Here is a 19,614-nt window from a genome sequence, read left to right as displayed (position 1 = left end):
TCTTCCAGGATTGTTCCAAGTGGCACTGACCTGCCTCCTAGAGAGGTCTCTCTACTCCCCAGAAAAACTGGGACCTAGCAAAAGGTGGGAGCCATGGAGACCCCCAACACTATAAGATGACAGCTCCTAATAACTACAGCGTCTTAGTTAAGCGCTTAGCAAATGTTATACATTGTCCTTCACACTTCTCACAGACTTTTATCACTTAATGCAATAATCCTGTGTGGTAGGTTTTACTTTTCCTCTATTTTTTCAGACATGAAAATTAAGGTGTTAAGGGCCCTTCAAAGATCCCACACCTGGCGCTGTGACTAGGCAGTGAGGGCGGGGGAGCGGTGCTGGGACTCAGAGCGTGTCACTCTTCAGAGGCAGTGCATCCCAGCAGTCAGAGGTACAGGCTGCCTGAGATGAAGTTCCACCTCTGCCTCTTAATAGACTATGTCCTTAAGCAAAGTGCATAACCTCTTTGGGCCTCAGTTACCTTACCTATGAAATTGGGGTCATAACAGACCCACACACCTCCCCCTGCCCAGCTGCTGTGGTGGTAGAATGAAGTACTGGCATAGAGCCTGGCACACAGGAAGTCTACAGAGGGCCTGGCTATTTACATGATGCACTCCAACCCACTCATCTTAAAGGAGGAGATCCTGAGGCCCAGAGCAGGAAAGAGCCATGGAGTTTGTGGTCCAGCTGGGCCTTTAGTCTTTTCCTCTTTCCCACCTAAAGGGTGCCCTTTGCTTCTGCTTAATTAGCTCAGCTCTGTTTTATAAAGCCCTACTCTATGACTCAAGGGAGGGGAGAGGTAGAGATGAGGGACCCTCTCCTTAGGCAGACTGTGAGAGGGTACAGCCTCCTCTCCCATCTGGACAGGGTTAAAGGAGAGTGATTCACTTACCTCTTGGAGAATCCTTCACACCCCAACCTCCTGTTGGCCAGCCCTGACTCACAGGGTCTCTGAGGAGGGGTGAGTGGAGCCCTGAGGCAGTTGCAGAGATGCCAGCTCCATAGGAGCCAGCCACTGCTTCCCCCACCCCCTTCAACTCCAGCAGCAATGGACATGAAATACACACCCTGGGCCTTCTGCCACGCCCCCTCAATAGCCCAACCCATCTGCTCCAATTCTGAGTTCCAGATACAGTACATTACTCAAGACTACCAAAAACACCAGGCTCCCGCCTCTTGCGGTTTCCTCAGTCTACAGTGTTCACCCATTCATCTAGCCCTCAATTCTCCCTTGCCTTCAAATGCCTACCTATCCCTTGGGCCAAACTCAAGGGTTCTCAACAGCAGCTTCTCATTAGAATTGCCTGGGGAGCTTTTAAAATCTACGGTGACCATGACGGACCCAAGCTTCTGATTTAATTGGTTTGGATTGTGGCTTGAGTGCATTTTTCTGAAAGTTCCCCAGTGATTCTGATGTGCAGCCAGGTTTGAGAAGCAAGGATCCAGTTTCAATACACGAATCCTTCCCGAGAGAACTCATCTCTTCCTCTCCAGAGCATGCCTACGGGTGAGACCACCTCCCCAGCACTGGCCTGGCCCCTCCCAGGATGCTGTATGTCCAGCCTGGCATCCACCTCCCTTGTCTCTGCCACGACGTCCCTGTGAACAGGCCTGTCTTGACTTCTCAGACCAGAATTCAACAAGCACGTGTGCAATTAAACTGCACACAGCTTACCCCGCGGTCCCTGTCCCACCCCAGCCCCTGCCTCTATTCTTCCCTCCTGAATGCTTTCATTGCTCAACCCCAGATGTGTCTGAGACATGAGATGCAGGAACAATGGCCCTGGGTTGGAGCAGGACATCTGGGTTCCAGACCCACCTCAGCCTGATCCTCCATGTGATCCACACCATCCCTGCCCTTGGGACTCAGCGTTCCCAAGTCCAAACAGAGACGCGGACCAGATATCCTTGGGATATTCTTCTGGTCGCCTCCAACTGTGTGCCCTTCTGGGCCCCTTGCCTCAGTTTCCCTCACTAGTGGGGCCCCGAATCCACGTTCAGCCTTGCTTAGGGCTGAATAAGAGCTCAGATGGAGGCAAAGGCCAGCATGGCCCAGAGTAGCTCCCTTACCAGTTAATGTTCACTGAGAAGCAACTGGCTGGGGAGCTCCATCCAATGGGACCATTACATTTAACTGGGCCGCAGATTAATCAAGTGTTTAAACAGATGGTGCTCAGAGGAGCCAGGAGGATCCAGAAGGAAAAACGAATCCCTCTGGCCTGAGCAGAGAGCCCTACTTGGGCAGCATGAAGCCAGTCTTCCAACGATTGAGGCAAAAGTGAGGCTGGCGAGGCCTCTATGATGTCCCCTCCCCCAAATCCCCAACGTCCCCTAAGGCCAAAAGCTGACGCTTCCTTTGCTCTATGCACCTTAACTCCCCATTATGCAGATGGGAAGCTTGGAGGGGGAGGGGTTCAATGCGGCCACCGGTTCTCACTCACCAGGGGTCATACCACTACCTTGGGACATTTGAACTGTTAAGAGGCATTTTGTGGTCGGGGACATTATGGGCATTTAATGGGAGAGGCTAAGAATGCTCAGTGTCCTGCAATGTGTGCTTCCTCCGGCACAGGGAAGCAGGACCCTCCTCAAATGCAGCCCCAGGAGAAGCATTGTACCCGAGTCTTCAGGACTGCAGTTCCTGCTGTTCCTGCTTCTCTAGCTGCTGATGGAATTGGCAGAGGAGGTGGGAAAGAACCCCACGTTACCTGCCCTGGGTTGACCAAGCGCTTTACAGCTCAGCCACAGGCAACAGCTGTGTCCCTGCTGCCACCAGGCCCATGCTGCCTGCTAACAAGCTCTTGACAGCCACGGCCCAGCCCAGGCCCCAGTGCTATCCTGGCCCCTGTGGGAGAGAAGGCGGCCATGTCCAGTCACCCAGCACAGCCGCGAGCCATCCAAGGCACACCAGCCTTGAGGGGGTGGCCCCAGCATCATTGCCCAGAGCAGACCCAGGACATCAGTATTCCAGAGGGCTTTCTGAAGGTCCCAGAGACCCATACCCTTGACCACCTCAGGCTCACCTCTGCTAGGTGAGCCTGAGGACAGGAAAACCGTTTACCAAGCTGGCACTGGGAACATGGCATGCTCCCTGCTGCCCCGCTCACCTGGAGAGGAGTCGTTGAAGCCCATCAGTTCATTGGCCCTCTGGATCTTCTCCAGGCACATGGCTTGCTCCTTCTTGAAGATGCAGTCAGAATGCATGGCGGAGGCCTGTGGGAGAACACAGGATGAACAGTGGGAGCGTGCAGGAAGGCCTGTTTGCAAGCTCTCCTACCAAAGCCCGAGGGGCAGTGTCCTGGGGGGGGTGGGGAGCAGAACCAGACAGGAAGGTGACAAGAGATGTCAGGGCCAGCAGAGGCCCTGGCATTCACCTTGAGAGATACTATGAGGGCTCTTCTCAGTCACCAACTCAATGTGTAGTTTTGGACAGGTCCCACTGCCTCCTTGGGTCTCAGTTTCCACGTCTTATATACGGCACTTCACTCGGTGCATGCATTCTTCTGTCATGTGTGTGCATGTATATGGAGAGTACTATGAAGTACTGCTTTTATCATTTTCCATTTTACAGATGGGGAAACTGAAGTACAGAGATGTTAAGTCACCTGCTCAAAGTCATATGGCTCAGTAGACTGAAAAGCGAGGATTCGAACCCAGGAGGTCTGACTCCAGGGGCCACAAGGCCACAACTGCAGTTTAGGGGAGAAAACACATTGTAGGGAGAAGTCAGGCGGAGAAATCTCATTGTCTTCTCCAGGAGCTCAGGGAGAAGGTGCCCCCAGCAGCTGCAGGCTAGGGAGCAGTGGTGCCATTTAGTGGGGCCTACTTACCACCCTTATTAACAGAAGAAGAAACGGGGGCTCAGAGATTAGACTCCAGCCCAAAACCACACAGCTGGTTAACAGCAGATAGGGGCATCAAGTTCAGGACCAAGTAACTTCACAGCCCATGCACTGCTATCATGACAGCTGCTTCCAAATGCTGTCACTTTAACTCAAACCCCAAGGGCAGGGATGGTTCCCAGGGGGATGTCAGCAAGTGAGGAGGCAGTCACAAGGCATTTGAGTTGCCAGGGGCCATGTTTGGGGACAGAGTCCAATCCCTGCTATTCACAGATGTGTAGGCAGTTTCCAGGGAAAAGGGATAGGCTTGTCTGACCACACAGTGAGTCCGGGCAGAGACGGAACTGGTACCCAGGGTCCTGAGGGGACAGCCTCACCCACTGCTGCTCTGAAATCTCAGGTCGAGTGATGGGACCAGTACCCGGGAGTCCTCTGCTCACTCCCCATCCCTACCTTTGCTCAGGGTGAGATCTAGCAGAGGGCAGTCTTCTGAGTTCTATCTTGGGAGGGCCTGGTGGGCTGGTGACAAGAAAATCAAAAGGGCCTTCGGCAGCCCTGACCAGAGATCCTGCATTCGGCTCAGCAGATTGTGTACTGTGCAACTCTAAATGTTGCCGCATGTTACCATCATAAAGATTTGTACCTTTGTAATAAATTCTGGTCAAATCAATGTAGGGTCTTGAGGAAGGTGCATCTTTTCTGATTCACACAAAGGCGCTGGGGGGCCCAGTGGTAGTGGTGGCAGAAATACCAGCCAAGTCAATAGTTGAGCTGAGGGCACACAAAAGACATGGGTTCTCTAGAGCCAGGGGCTCAGGTGAGCCTGAGGCTCCCAGAAGAGATGTTCCTGGGCTCTTACCATAGGCAGCAGGAGGAGAGCAGCCAGGGAGACCTGCACAACACCAGCCATGACACTTCTTGGCCAGCACTGCTGGCTTCCCGCTGACAGCAGCGGCGGGTCAGCCCCAGTGTGTCTCCGGGCTAGAGAAGAAGGAAAGGTGTGAATCCTGTGCGCCCAGTGCTGTGGCGGGGTTGAGGGGGGCGAGACCACCTGCTTTCCTAATTCCCCCAGCTCCCTGCAGCATGGTGCTCAGCCTCCAAGGATAACCCCACCTCCATGCCTGCATCCATCTTGCTCTTTCTTTGTCTGCCCTAGGCACTCGGTCTCTGCTAGGTGCTGGGGATACTGTGGGCACACACTGGCTCAGCTCCGTCACTCTCCTGGCATGGTCTGGAATGGCTTTCTCCTTGACACCAGAGGGATTTTCTCCCCAAATCCTTGCATGTTCACCCTCCTCCACAGTGACAAAGTTTTAGCTGGCCACGTGCATGCTCATCTAAAGGTATTTCCTGGTCTCTCTTGCTTGGACATGTGAGTACATGATGAAGTTATTAGCCCTTATGGAATGTGGGTGGCAGCATGTGGCCACATCTGCACCCTCCGTGTTTGAGGGTGTGGCATGATCTCTGCTCCTGCTCTTTCACCCTTCCCAAATGCCAAACCCCACTTTGACAGTGTGGACAGGAACAGTATCTGGGGGTGTAGGCAGTAACACTATGAGAGGAGGCAGGATCGCCAGCCAAGTGACCTCGTGGAGCCCAGCCACTGGGCCCACCTGGAGGGCTCACCTACCTCCAGACTGTTACACCAAAGGGAAGCCACCTTCCAGGTAATTTACCCTCTGAAAGGGCCTCTTTGTTCCAGTTGCCTGGCCTGGTACCCTAACAGTTACACCCTCTTTTTGCCCTACCTCACTCCACTTCATCTTCGGGATAAAACCTTGAACCATGACACGGGAAACACAATGACAGCTGAAGCATGTGCTCAGGCCTCAGACTTGCAGGAGCTCCAAGGGAGCATGTCTGCAAGGACTGGAGCCGCTGGTGGGGACCAGACGGGTTACAGGGAGTGAAGACAGGAGTCTGCAAGAGCACCCTCCCAGGGGAAGAGCATACTCTGATCATTACTACATAGACCCTACAACACAGCAATTCTGCATCTGAGAAGTGATTGCACTTGGACAAAAAGAAGCATATGCAAGCATTTTCACCACAGCATCCTTTAAAATAGCATCAACAATAAAAAATGGGGCAGCAAAGCATCCATCAACAGGCACTGCTAAATAGGCTCCAGCACAGCCGTACGATGGTTATTATTTTTAAATTATTACTATTATTATAAGAGATTGAGTAGGCCCATAACAGGGCACTGCTAACCCACAGGTACCTGGCCCAGGAGGCCATGGGGGCCCCCAGCAAATCCTTCATGTGCAGCCCAACCATTAGTCCTTGCACACCCCCTACCAGCGGGGCAGAGCTGCTGCACCCCAGGGGCCTTTGTGTCCCTCACTCTCTGCCTAACCACGTCCCCTCCCTCTCTCCTTGCCTCCACAGGGCCTCTCCAAGCTCAAGCTTGGAGATAAGCAAGCATCCGAAAAGGAGAAATAAAACCAGCTGCAGGAGGGCTCAAAAAAAAGGGAGGCCTAACCTCCCCATATTATGCACCAGGGCTCACTCAGATGCTGAGGGAGGCCTCAGATGTCCCCAAGAGATGCTCCAAGAAGCCTGGGGGGCATGGCAACGCTGGCCTAGCCTCTTCATATGGGCCAGGGAGGACAGGGCAGACTGCCTGGCCTCAGCACTCGTGGGTACCCTGAGGGACCATCTATGCCAGGCACTAAGGCTGCGATCTCTGTACCAGTTCCCAAGGCTCGCCTGGTGGCCATAGGCTGCCTCTGGTGTGACCTAGCACCAGTGGCCCCCAAAGGGCTTGGTCATTTCTACCAGCCCTGGGGAGCCCAAGGCTCTGCCTGCAGAGACGATGCTCCTGACTTGCCTGGCTGTGACGGATGAGTGCCTGGCACCAGCGACCCTCAGCAGACTCTCCAGGCCAGCAGAGGGTTGCAGAGAAATCCTGCCAGGCAGACGGCCTCCATGATCAGGGGTTGATTCCCTGTACCTTCTACAATCTCCGGCCAAAAAGGTGAAAACAGCTCCTTGCTTTCAGCAAAACCTTGAGATGGCAGCAGCACTACCCACATCAGGACTAGGCTGCACCCCACCGCCAGTGGATGCTCACTGCCTCCCCAGCAAAGTCCTAACCTCTGACCCAAGTATGCAACCTGGGCTGCCCACTAGAGTCATCTGAGCTTCCCCAAAAAAGCCCTGCCCAAGTGATTTGAAAGCTTTCAGCTGTGGTTCGGGCAGCAGTGGTGTTTAAAGTTCTCCAGGTGATGCTCATACATAGTTAGAATTATAAGGCCTGTTTTAACCTTCATTAGAACCCAGGGAGCTGGCACAGGAACCAGGATTTTGAAAGCTTCTGGTGGGGTGAGGGAGCAGGCGGTAGCAAGCAGACAGAGTGAGTTTCTGTTTTGAGGACTGGTGGATTTCTGGTTGTTTCTCTCTCTTTCAGACATACACATACAAATACACAGAAATGGGTCCACAGAGATGAGCATAAAGACATGTCAACCCTACAGAGACAAAGACACTTATCCCCAGGGCCACCACTTGGAGGTATGGATACAAACTCCCATGGTGGCATACACAGGTGGAAGCACACACTCCCATGACAGGGAACTATGCACACATACACACACACACTCCTTCACAGAGACCCAGAGGCACACACAACAAAGATTTGCAGATGCAGGCACACAGCAATTCAGATACTGAGATGTCACAGATCAGACTGTAGACACACAGAACAATTCACACTTACACTCACCCTGCAGAGGCATTCAGATAGAGAGGGAATCGGATATACTCGGATTCAGGTATGGCATGACACACATGCAGGGACACCCAAACTTGCAGGGGCCTCACCCCTTCTGTGCCAAGGGCAGCTACTCACCTATAGCTGCAGTGAGCTGAAGACAAGCTCCAGCAGAGGCCCCCAGCCCCGACACACCCCCAGCCCTCTGCTTCATCCTAAGGCTGCTTACCAGAAGACAAGTGTGCCCCCAGCCCAGTGACCCAGGGCAAGGGAGCTGGGACACTCTCAACATGGCACCTTCTCTGGAACTAGACCCAGGGTTCTTGATTCTGTAACCTTCTCTTGGTTCCCCCTCCCCGATCACAGTCCACTCCCTGTCTATCTGGACACAGACACCCCGCTAGCAAAGAGGAGGGGAGACACAACCTGGGGGTTCCCAGGCCTAGACTCCACGGGGGACTTCAGGGATCACAGTCGCCTCCCTCAGCCTCTCCCCTCTCTGGGCGGTAATCCCTTCAGCCCCTCTAGGTACTTCTGCCCCCACCACAACCCTGCACTGCCCCCCGCTGGACAACGCTCAGTTTACAGACTCAGGCCACCTGCCCCAAGCTCAGTGTTTCTCTGCAGTGTCCCTCTGCGATGTGGCCCTTGTCGGCCACTCCAGCCCTCTCCTCCTCTGGACTCTCCTAAGCCGCTAGTGATACTCTCAAGGGACAGGCCAGGCCCCACCACTGCAGCCCAGGGTTGAACTCTCCCCTCCCTGAGGATGGATAGCCCAGCCACAAAAGTGGCTTAGGATGGGAAAGTGGGTCACCCCATATTCCTTGGCACTGTCTCTTGGGTCCAGGCTTTGTTGGGGCAGATAGCTTTTGAGGACAATTAAACTCACCTCCTGGCAATTAGTATGGCAGACTTGGGACCATTTTGCCAGAGGTTTTAGCCCTAGGAGCTTGGGAAAACTGCTTAACTTCTCTGTGCCTTCTTTTTATCATCTGTAAAATGGGACTAATAGTGACGTCTCATAGATGCTACTGCCAGGCATCAGCAAACTGACACAAATAAACTATAGAGTATATACTATAGCCTGGCATTCAATAAGGGTTATGCTATACCTCACCATTTTGTGTTCAGACTTTTTGCACTCTCTTGCTGTCACCTCCACCCCCACGGCACCTTGTCACATTCAAAATGGGAATAGCAGGCCTCCTGCACTTTGATTTACTAGTGGCTGACATTTATTAAATACTCAGTATGTGCCAGACAGTCTTCCAAGCAAAAAACTTGTGTGAACTCATTTAACCTACCTGCAACAGTTACTAGAATTAGCTCACTCTATAGCAGAGGTGACCGAGGCACAGAGAGGGTAAGCCACTTACCCAAAGTCACACAGCAAGGCCCCAGTAGAGCTGGGAGGTAAACCCAAGAAGTCTGGCTCCAAAGCTGGTGCACTCCATCCCTAGGCTCCAGTGCCCTCTTACTGGTCAAAGGAAGACCAGTTCAGAGCCCACTGGAACCCCATTAGGAACCCCCACACACACCTCTAGGGACTGGTCAGGCCTGCCACTACACCCATCCACATATCTATGTCTGGTTTCCTCCTTATGAAGAATTAGTTACAGACACATCATTTCAGACTTGAAATAGACCTTAAAGCCCACCTCTAAAGGTGCGGATGTGGAAACTTAGGCCAGAGAAGGAGACACTTCCTAAGGTCACACAACATAGAGCCTGGAGGCTTGCCTGGCAGGAATGGGATATGTGACAGGTACCTGGACTGTAAGGGAATTCGGGGGGGGGGGGGCGGTTCCCAATAGCACAGCATTCCCCCTCCCTCCTCAGGCCTCATAAGCCCAGCCACCCAGCCTGGAGTGAAACTGACTACAGTAGCCATGTTCTCCTCTGAGTAGCTGCACCTGGCAGCAGTGGCCCCTGCACACAGAGGATGGCATCATCAGTCAGCATATGGGAGTGAGCGCTGACTCACTGGGCTCGCAGACTTTCCACATCTCTGTGCGGAGGGCAGAGACCCTCCAGCCATCCCCCTACTGTCCAAAGCCCGGCAGATCTCTTCTGCTTCCCCTGGCTGAAGGCAACTCCGCTCCCGAGATGGGCACTCGCCCCACTCTAGCGGCTGGCCCAGACCCACAGTGGGAAGCTCTGATGTCCCTGTGCCCTTCCCAAGCAGCCCTGAGCAGCAGATTCCCCTGCCTCCTGTAACCCCCCACAGGGGTGTGTGAACAGCCTACCTACCTCTTCTTTGGGCCACACAACCCTGGGACTCTGATCTACCCCTCACAGGGCTGGGCCATCCGAGCCACCTCCTACTGGAATTCTCTGGCCGCTGAGCATCCCCTGCCTCATAGGGCAGGGCAAGCCTGGACACCATAAAGGAGATGGCCAGGCTAAGTACATCACTCACTTGCCTCCCCTGCTCTCCCCATGCTCCCTTTACTCACGACAGGGGAGCCAGACCGCCCCTACTTCCTCCTCTCCCTCCTAGGGCCAGGAACAAGGGAGAGAAGGCTGAAAGATGAAACACTGCCCCCCTCCCTCTCACCCCTCAAAGGGGAGGGACAGAAGCTGCCGCAGGGAAGGAGGGGAAACCCTCTCGAACCTCTTTCCTCCTCAATAAGACCAGAGCTGAGAAAGGGCACAGACAAACTCCTGGGCCAAGGGCCTCCTGGCAATCTCAAGATTAATCATTAATGCTGTCACTAGTCTTTGCTGTTCAAACTTTCCCCTTTCAAAGTCACTGGATCCTGTCCACAGTGAGTGACACGAGCCAGGCCACCAGATGGGCCCCCAGTGATGATCCCACTCATGCCCCGCATTTCACACAAGCTTGGGTGGGAAACCAGGTCCAAGGCAGGGCAGGGCCAGGCTGGGGCACCCCTGCACATTGGCACTATCATCCCATCTCACTGGTGAGGCACTGAGGTCCTAGGAGACCAGGAAACTTCCCCAAGGCCACGCTGCAGAGTCCTTGTTCCCAAAAAACGTGTCCTGTGAGGAATCCTCTTCCATACTGTATAGTACAGGGACCTACCTACCCTGACCTGGAGGAGTGAGGGAGTGCGCCCCCTAGGCCAGGCAAGAGGAGGGGGAGGAAGAAGGCAGAAGATAAATGCAGGGAGAAGGTGGGAAGGGAAAGGATGGGGAGGGGATGAGAGGTGGAGGGAGGCGAGGAAGGGGAACGGGAAACCTGGCCAGAGGGAGGCACAAGCTTGTGGACAGTGTTTACTGAGCACCCACCAGGCAGGGGGTGTGGCTTCAGGAGGAGTAGCTCTGCACTGACAGCCTCTCCCTTTGTGCAGACCCTGGGTAAGCTGCAGCCGCTCCTAAGTGAGCATGAGCCCAGCTCTGGTGTGTGTGTGTGTCCACCGCACCTGGCACAGGCAAGACACATGAGTGCCCAGAAAACTTGGACAAGTGGCCCCGGATGGCTTTGGGAAGGTGATTCCAGGGTGTCAAGGAGCACAAGAAGATATCGGGAGGTGATAAGGTAGAGGACAGAGGGTGGAGGGCTGGTGCCAGTCCGTGGAAGCTGGAGACTTGTTCCACCAGCAGAAGATTTATAAGCAATGAAGAGTTGTGAGCAAAGGAGTAGAATAATCAGCTTTCCATTTAGAAAATAGCCCTTCAAAGGCCAGGGAGCAGAGATGAAGGGGAAAAATGTAGGCAGAAATGTACCCTGGGGCCCTTTTCTGGATCTGGGGTAGAGGTGATGGGGAACTAAGCTGAGCAGGAAGGCAGTTGGGATGGAAAGTGGGGGACAGAACCCAGAGACATGGAAAAATGAGAGGAGTGTCTCCTTGGCCCACCTCCTCACAGGTGGCAGGAAGGAAATATCAGGAGGAGGCAGTACAGAAAGCAAGAAACGGAAGGCAGGGCGTAGTTCACTACACAAGCCTTAGATCGGTGGCTGAGAAGTTCAGCAGTGCCTAGGAAGGAGCTATTATCTATCTGTATATATTTGTCTCAGCCAACCCTCTGCATTGCCCACTGATCAGGAGGGAAAGATGAGGGCAGCTGAGGCAATACACGGAGGCTGTGGAGAGCTGGGATGAGAGTGTCCCATCCAGACCCCCAAGGCCACCTCCAGGAAGCCCAGTCAGGCAGCACCTGCCCTTTGTGACCTGGCCCTCCACTGAGAAGCCTCAACCCTGAGATGAGGAGCCCCTCTCCTCTGAGCTGTTTCAGGTCTCCTCGTGTTCATGGTGAGTTTCAAGTCTCGTCTAGAAACAAGGGGTATGCCCAGGTTTCCATGTGGCTTCCCCACCCATGGGGATGGACATAAACTCGGACTCAAAGGATGAATGGTAAAGGGGGCTCAGGAACTGTTTGGCAAGCTCAAGTGACAGCAGTCAGCTTTTCAGTCTTTAATGTTGTCTCCAGGTTTTAGAGTGGGGGAAACTGATCTCGGGGACAAAGCACAGGCCCAATCTGGAGTAGGGTGCTGAAGCCAGGCAGGGAGCCTCTCCTGGGCCTGACCCATTAAACAGACGGGCATTCAGGGCTCCTAGAATGAGGCGAAGCATCCAAGTGCCATTGGGAATTTCTGGCTATTTCAGCACTAAGCCCCTCCCTTCGTCAACCTCTGACCATTTCTCTTCCCTAATCTTACAACCCAGGAGCTGGCAACCCTTCCAGCCAGTCAGATCCAGGCTATAGCCTATTTTTGTACGGCTAGTGAGCCAGGAACAGGTTTTACATTTCTAAATGGTTGGAAAGAATTAAAAGAATCATATTTCATGACACAGGCAAAATGTATAAAATTCAAATTTCAGTGTCCATAAATAAAGTTTACTAGAACATAAGGCTGTTGACATATCTAAGGCTGCATTAGGCGACACAGTAGAATTAAGTAGTTGCAACACTACATGAACACAAGGCCTAAAATAATTGCTATCTGGCACTATACAGAAAAAGGTTGTCTACCCTTGTTCTAGGCTCATGCAACACACACACACACATTCCTCAATTCAATTCAATATGCAGCTGGACTTTGATTAATGATGACTTTTGTGATCTTCTTTGGACAAATATCTGAGTCCCTGGGTGTGCCCAGATCTGTGTGAGAGGGTATGTCTCAATGTCCGTTTGTCTTTCTGGTGTTGCTTGTCACTATTGTGCCCCAGCTCTCTGGCAGGTGTCATAGAAAGCCTATATGCTTCCCCAGCTGTGTGTCACTCCCTCTCTGTGTGTCACTGTGGGGGTGGCTGCCACCGTTTGCCTCTGACGGCATCCAGAGCTCTGTACAAACACGTTGCAGCTGAGGAGTCTCCAGTCTCCACCTTGCCAGGCAGCTGGACCACTAAGCCCAAACCATCCAGACCCTGGAATCTTAGATTCCTCTCTTCAGGGATGGCTGAGGGTCTCCAAGGCTTTAGGCCTTCTGGGGTGGAAAGCCACTTGGCAGCCCTTGTTTGGGGCATCAGACCTCTGCTCACAAATCTGCCCAGGACAGGAAACTCGCTGTAACCTCCAGTGTCTGCCCCAAGGTGGGTGGGTCTCAGGAAAGCAAGGCCTTCCTGGCACTGAGCTAAGCTCTAGCTGTGCATTTGGCACACCCCGATTCTTCCCCGTGGCAGACAGCACAAGGTGTCCTCCACTTAATCGGTGCCAGCCCTAGGTCAATGAAATGCTTGTCCCTGGGAGGGCGGCAACCTGGGACACTCAAGCCTAGGCCCTGTCCCCAGGAGAAAAGCCACCCTGTGGCCTGAGCTTTCCTAGCCTCTCAGTCACATATACTCCCATGTGTGTATTTATTTCTTCAACACAATTGAGGGAGTGCCCCAAAGTGGACGCACAACAGAGAGGTGGCCATGTGAAAAAGCATGGGTCCAGAAGTGTTTCTCCAGTCAATCCCCTCCCAGCCTGAACCTTATACAAAACAGGACTTAATGCACCCCTTAGCCTAGATCGGTCCTTAGAGTGCAGGAGAGGGATCCTTCCAGAGGCTCCCCACAGATACCTCCCCTCACGGTACTTGGGGGCAAACAGACTTTTAGGGATCTTGTCCCAGACACCCAGTCACCTATGACCAAAGAGGAAAAGGACCAGGCCCGCCTTCACCGTCACCCCACGCACACTTGTTGATGGATTGGTTGGAAGATCTGGCCCAGGGCCCACTCAGCATGTTCTGTCTCTAACTTGTATGTTCAGATTTCAGCTTGTGTCCACGCTGGTGCCTCTGCCTGCCCTCCCCAAGGTCATTGAGGAGCAGGGCTTAGCTTAGGACTGGGGACTCCACCAGTCCCACTTGTACCTAGCACCAAACTCATTTAATTGGGGTCTCCTGAGAAAACCTGAGTGCTGCCTGCTGCCCCTGCCCCCAAAGGCTGAAACACAGTTTTCCATCTTCTTGAGAATCCTAGAGCCACTTAAAAGCCTCTAGCCTGACCTTCAGGGCGCCTTGCCTGCCTCTGGCCAGCTGCAGCGTCAGGGCAAGTTGCCCTCCACATGCTGCGTCCAGCCCCTCCCCATCCCCCAACTCCTCCCCAGGGCTGCTCACGGAAAGAACCAAAAGCTGTGTCTTTGGAGAGGGCCGGCGGGGGGGGGGGCTTTGTGGGTCATTGTAAGGCTGGGGGAAATAAAGGGAGTCTGACGCACCTGCACTCAAAAATATAAAAATGGTAAGAAGAATTAGCAGGTGTCCACCACCCCACCCCCAGCCTCTTCCAAAGGGGGCCTGAGCTCCATCCAGGGGTGAGGCTCCGCTCCTCAGCTCCAGGTGAAATGCAATCGGTTTCTGGCTGGGCTCCCTCCTGAGGGTCTAGCTGCATCCATTGGCTCCCCTGTCCCTTCTGAGACCCCTAACCTGCCAAGGTCCCACAGAGGATGTGGCCTCCGCCCCCAGCAGCTGCTGCTTTAAAAAGCCTCTGCCTTTAAAGCGGCAGGCAGGGGTCTCGGCAGGCCCACTTCAGCCTGGGGAGGCCGGTGTGTTTCCCCACAAACCCCGCAGGGCGTTTCTTCTGGGGACCACCTAAGCCCTGGCATCCCCAACCCCAGCCCCTCCGCACCGCGGGAAACCGAGACGGCGCTCTTTTAAACAATCCTGAATGTTTCACCACAGAGGGGCATTCTACGCTGGCCCCTACCACAACCCCTACCTAGCACATTGCTTGCCCACCCCTCAAACCCCATGCGGACTGTGGTACCTAACCCCGGGGGACCCTCCAACCTTCCCATCCACGTAGGCACGTCCGTCCGCCTAGGGGTAGGGAGACATGTCCCTCTGGGTCCCTCCAGCCGCATGGCTTTGCTGCCCCTGGTCTCCCTTCTCCGCATCGGGAGGGGTGCAAGATAACTAGGCCGACCCCTACCCCAGCAGGCTGCGGCGATCGGCTGCCCCAGGCGCGGCGCCAGGCACTTGGGTTGGGGGGTGTCTGCTTGACGCGCAGAAAGGGCGCAGCAGCGGAGGGGGCTTCGTTTCGGATCTGGGGAGGCTTGCCCGGCGCCGGCCCTGGCCCTCGCCAGCTCTCGGTCAGTGGAGGTCGCGGCTGGCGGAGACCGCCGAGCCAGAGGAGGGGATCCGAGGTCCCGGCTTGGCGAAGGCTCTGCAGCCGGGAGAAGACGGCTGAGGCGTGGAGGGGCAACCCTTACCTGCTCACGGGGGGCCGGGGCAGACTCAGCAAACGACGCGCAGCCAGCGAGTCCGCGGCCAGCGCCGCGCGGGGATGGGGAGCGAGTGTGCGGAGGAGCGCGCGCCAAGCTGGGTCTCAGCGCCTGTGTGGCCGTGGGCGGCCGGGGTCCGTGTGTCCCTGCGCAGCGGCGTGTGCGTGTACGCACGCGGGGACCACGCTCGTCCGGAGCAGCCGCCGCCGTCAGTCCCCGCCCGGGGCCGAGCGCAGCGCCCCCCTTCGCCCGTCCCGCGTGGCGCGGCAGTCCAGCCCGGCTCGGTCCTGCGGGCCAGGCGCCGCCTCTGCCACCAAGCCAGGCCGTGCGCTGGAGAGAGCCGACCGACCACCGCCTCCGCCCCGACCCCCGCCACCCCACTGCACACTTCGCAGGCTGGGGAGGGGGCGCTGCAGACCAATGAGCGCCCGGGGGCGGGGTTAGGCCGAGGGCGGTGTGGTCGTGGCGCGGGGCTGCTAAACCCGACCCCATGCGCAGCACAGACCTGAGCTGGAGCTGCTGCGGGAAATCCCAGTGGCGGGTTGGGGGGCGCTGAGGCGGAGGTGGCAGCCCCATGTCCTTCCCATGTCCTCTGTCTGTGGGCTTCCGAGGCCAACCACCCTCTTTCTACTCTCCCCATCAAAGCCGGGACTAGAAAGGCGCCTTTCTTCTCCCAGGTCCTCAAAATTCCCAGTGTGTCAGAGCTTGTCTTCCTCCTCCTCCAGAAAGCCTTCCTTACCAGGCAAGTCTCAGACCCTCCTTGGGCTCTTCTTTGCCCCTACAACTCAGGCCTGAGAGGGTCAGCTAGTTTTGGGGTGCCTGTTGGGATGTACTCAAATGTGACCGCCGCCTCCAGAACGACCAGAAAAGGGATGGTGATGCTTACAGGGCAGAGGCAACTTCAAATATCAGACTGCCCGGCTCCAGTCCCTGCTGCAGGACAGCTCTGTGAGCCTGGGTAAGTGACTCTGCCTCTCTGAACTTGAGCTTCATCTGCACAGGGGAACCGTAGTACTGGCCCCCAGGGCTCTTCACAGCAGCGTTAAATAAAAATGGTGCACTCACCTCATAGTAATTTCTCCCTGGTATCATTCATTCATTGATGCTGAATGAATTACTGTTAATGGTGTTATTACGGCCCTGTCCAACCTCCTCCTAGTACAAATGACTTAATGAGAAGAACTACACAGGTAAAGATGGCATAGGGGGTTATCGGTGAAACCAAAACTTAGCTGAGAGTAGTTAGTTACCCACTCCCAGGCAAGTTCTTACCTTCTGCCTGCCCCCAGCCCCCAGCCCCCAGCCCCCAGCCCCCAGCCCCCAGCCCCCAGCCCCCAGCCCCCAGCCCCCAGCCGCTCCTGCCTGCCTCTACTGTGTTTTTGGTCCCTGCCTCAGGGGTCACTCTGAGAGCTTCTCAGTTCTGCAACCAGGCTCTGTTCTTGCCCTTTCAAGTAAATTCTTGTTCAGCTTCCCTTTGGGTTCAAGTTCTAGGTATAGCCACCTTGTTGAGGCCTCCGGAGGGGGAAGAAGGAGGGAGAGTCTTGAGCCTTCCTTTGGGGACTTCAGTCTACCAAAGAAGAAAGAACCTGTGGATGGAGAGGATTCCATATGGAAACTTGAAAGAAGTGATCTGAGGTTCCAGAAAGATGTGTTAAGGTTCCTAGATCCATGTTTCTCTTTGCTGACCAGTGGCCACTGATCCCCACTGGCACAACACCCTGGTAGTCTGATTGGCTGATATTCCTTTCAGTCCAGGAAAGCTTCCTGGTGGAGGAGAAGATCTGTCTTACCTACATCAAGAAAGAATGAAAAGAATAGATAGAAGAAAGAATGGAGAGAAGAGGGCCAGGTACTGTGCTAAAATCAGACACATAGACAGGACCTCCCTCTAATCCTGGCTAACCCCTTCTTAGCTTGTTGCCCTAACCCTTGAGAGCTACTTGCTTCATCTGCATCCAACTCTGGTGTTGTGAAGATCAAATGAGAGGCTGTGTGCAAAAGCTCTCTGTAAACTGTGAAACTAAGTGTGAGGGAAGGAAGGCTGCCAGGAGCGTCAGAGTCAAGAGAGACTCAGAGTGCAGGGTGTACAGGGCCTGGGAGTGAGAGGAAGGGTGGAGATCGAGGGCACCTTATGGCAGAGCAGCCTGTCCTGGGAATGAGGATGGCCAGGCTTCCAGATAGAGCGCACCCCACTCCAAAGTTCAGCATTGACTTCCCGATTTATTCCCTTTCCATTCTCTGGGTTCTCCAGTTTCCACTGTGGGTTCCAGATCCCCTGGAAGGGGCCAGTGGGGCTGGAAATCCAGATCCTACTCTGCCCACTACCCACCAAACCAGTCATGCCCCCATCTACCCAAAAAAGGGGCACTTTCTTCTGGTAGATCCACCTGGAGGTGACACCTCTCTTACCCTCTCCAAGTTGCCATGTGGGCTAGTAGCACTTGTAGACTTCGATTCTAATCCCACTTTCCCCCAGTAGCATCCGCCTGGAACAAACATCAGCTGGGATCCAGGAGGGTTGTCTAGTCCCCTTCTCTATGGGTGGAGTGCCTTAGCCTAGAGGGACAACAAGACTAGCCTGAGGAGACACAGGCAACTTTCTTATCAGAAATCTTATCCTGGTGCCCAGCTTAGTAGTGTTCTACCTTGTGAGCTCTCCCCCAACCCCTTAATTACGGAAATCAGGCCAGGCTCTCTCAGCCCACGCTATTCTTCACCTGTCGCAGGCATGCCACTGTGGTCTCTCCAAACGGTCTTGGAGGAGGAGCTATGCCAATTCTGTTCCCCGAGACTAAGCCTCCCCAAGGACATGGCCAGGGTCTCCCTCTTCTCTGCTTCCCCACAAACTCAAACAATCAACTTCACCTCAAGATCTAGCCCTGACCTTGTAAGCCAGCCAGCTTACCACTCCCACCCTACCCCTGCCTGCCAGCCTTTGGGAAGACTGGAGGCAAGGGACCACCCCTGGGAAAGGTTTTCTCTAAGAGGACTCCCTGAGCTGCCTTCTCTCTCCTAGGGAGGGAGGCTGGGGGCCCCCTCGCCAGCTTTTTCCCTGCCTTGAGGTGCTCACTGCCTCACTCCCTTCCACAAGCCAGCCAGCCAGGCGGGCAGTAGCTGAAAAATAAGGGTTTTAATTCAATTTTCTGAGACATGGCTGAGGGAGATGGATGCCAGGCCACCCTACCCAGCATTCATCTCTCCTGAGCAGCAGTTTCCTCCTTGATTACAGGGCCCCCACCCCACCCCACCCCACCCCACCCCACTTCAGCTTTTACACTGCTCAGGCAAGAACAGCACACATAAGGACACAGGTGCTTTATAGTAGATAGCTGACATTGACCAAATGCTCACAACATCTTGTATCAATGCTTCTCAACCCTCTGGGTGCTGCAGACTCCCCCTGGGGAGTTTGTGAAAATTACCTACACCCAGGCCTCGCCACCCAAGATAATTAGACAATTGGTCCATCATGAGGCCTGGGCCAAAGGATTTTTTACAACTCCCCAGAGCATGCTAATGTGCAGCCACGGTTAAGAACCCGTCTTCAGCCCTCTGCTAATGCTTTGCGGGCAAGAATCCCAAGGTAGCATGCTCATATCTCCAGAACAGGTGAGAAGTATGCTGAGATGCTGGTCCCTCAGCCCTCTGGGCAGCCATAAGCAGCCTTTTCCATTTTCCTCAGGAGACATATAAATGTTTTCATTTTCTGCAGGCAGCAGGGTATGGAAAGGCTGGGAAGTAACTGCCATATGTGCATTGGCCCATTTAATTCCTGTTTGGGGAATGGTGAGAGCCTTCAATGCCAGACTGTGAAATAGTGTTTCTGTCTATGGGAAAGCTTCATTCAGAATGCCCTCTGGTCTCCTATATCTGCACTCTGGTCAGATGGCCAGAGAGACTCTGAGAAGCCCCAGGTGCCTCGGGGACTGCTCTCTGGAAAGCCTGGAAGTGTTAGAGACAGATTAGAGCAAGCCACAGACAGGCTTTTGAAAGCTTAGCCCCTGCTAAGGTGGGCAAGCCATGCCCATTGCCCCACTAAGGCCTTTTGTCCCTGAATACACAGGCTGCAGAAACATTCCAGTAACAAGGCTGAGTTCCCCTGGGAGGCCACCCACCCCAGAAGCATGTCCCTGAAAGTTAGGTGCACTCCTGTCCCCTGCTGTGTCATAGAGGAGCCAGGAGGTAGCATCCTCATCAGATGAACCAGTGCCATCTAGAGCCTTGGACCCTGATCTCCAGGACCCTTGGGATCCTCTGAGAGACCAAGGGAATGAAGGTTAGGTTGCCTAGATCTATGATTATCAAATTGTACTCCAAGAGCTCTTGAAATTCTTGAAGCTGCATCACAAACCTGGAGCGAAGAAGGGATACCCATGTTCAGAAATGCCTGGGAGCTCCTCAAAGATTAGCCCTGAGTCCTCTGTGTCCCCCACC

At 54.4% G+C, this 19,614-nt stretch overlaps 1 protein-coding gene across 6 annotated transcripts in view; it reads right to left on the bottom strand.

Moving 5' to 3' along the window:
* ADCYAP1R1 (ADCYAP receptor type I) overlaps positions 1-15,544 on the bottom strand; it is a 57,636-nt gene extending 42,092 nt beyond the window's left edge. For 5 of the 6 annotated variants that reach the window (XR_745828.3, XM_003935186.4, XM_039473036.2 and 2 more), the window contains exons 1-3: positions 15,169-15,544; positions 4,705-4,826; positions 3,111-3,216 (exon numbers count right to left, since the gene is read on the bottom strand). Coding sequence is in view for 5 of the 6 variants with exons in the window: in XM_003935186.4 (XP_003935235.1) it covers positions 3,111-3,216; positions 4,705-4,755 (157 nt within the window). In the remaining variant the exon portion in view is untranslated. Of the gene's footprint in view, positions 1-3,110; positions 3,217-4,488; positions 4,617-4,704; positions 4,827-15,168 lie in introns of those variants that run through there. The other variant, XM_010345724.3, reaches the window with a different exon arrangement.
* Positions 15,545-19,614: the final 4,070 nt, after the last annotated feature.

The sequence above is a fragment of the Saimiri boliviensis genome, chromosome 10, assembly GCF_048565385.1.
Source record: "Saimiri boliviensis isolate mSaiBol1 chromosome 10, mSaiBol1.pri, whole genome shotgun sequence".
NCBI lineage: Eukaryota > Metazoa > Chordata > Mammalia > Primates > Cebidae > Saimiri > Saimiri boliviensis.
The sequence above is the reverse complement of the archived record's forward strand: the minus strand, read 5'-3'. Positions and strand labels throughout refer to the sequence as shown.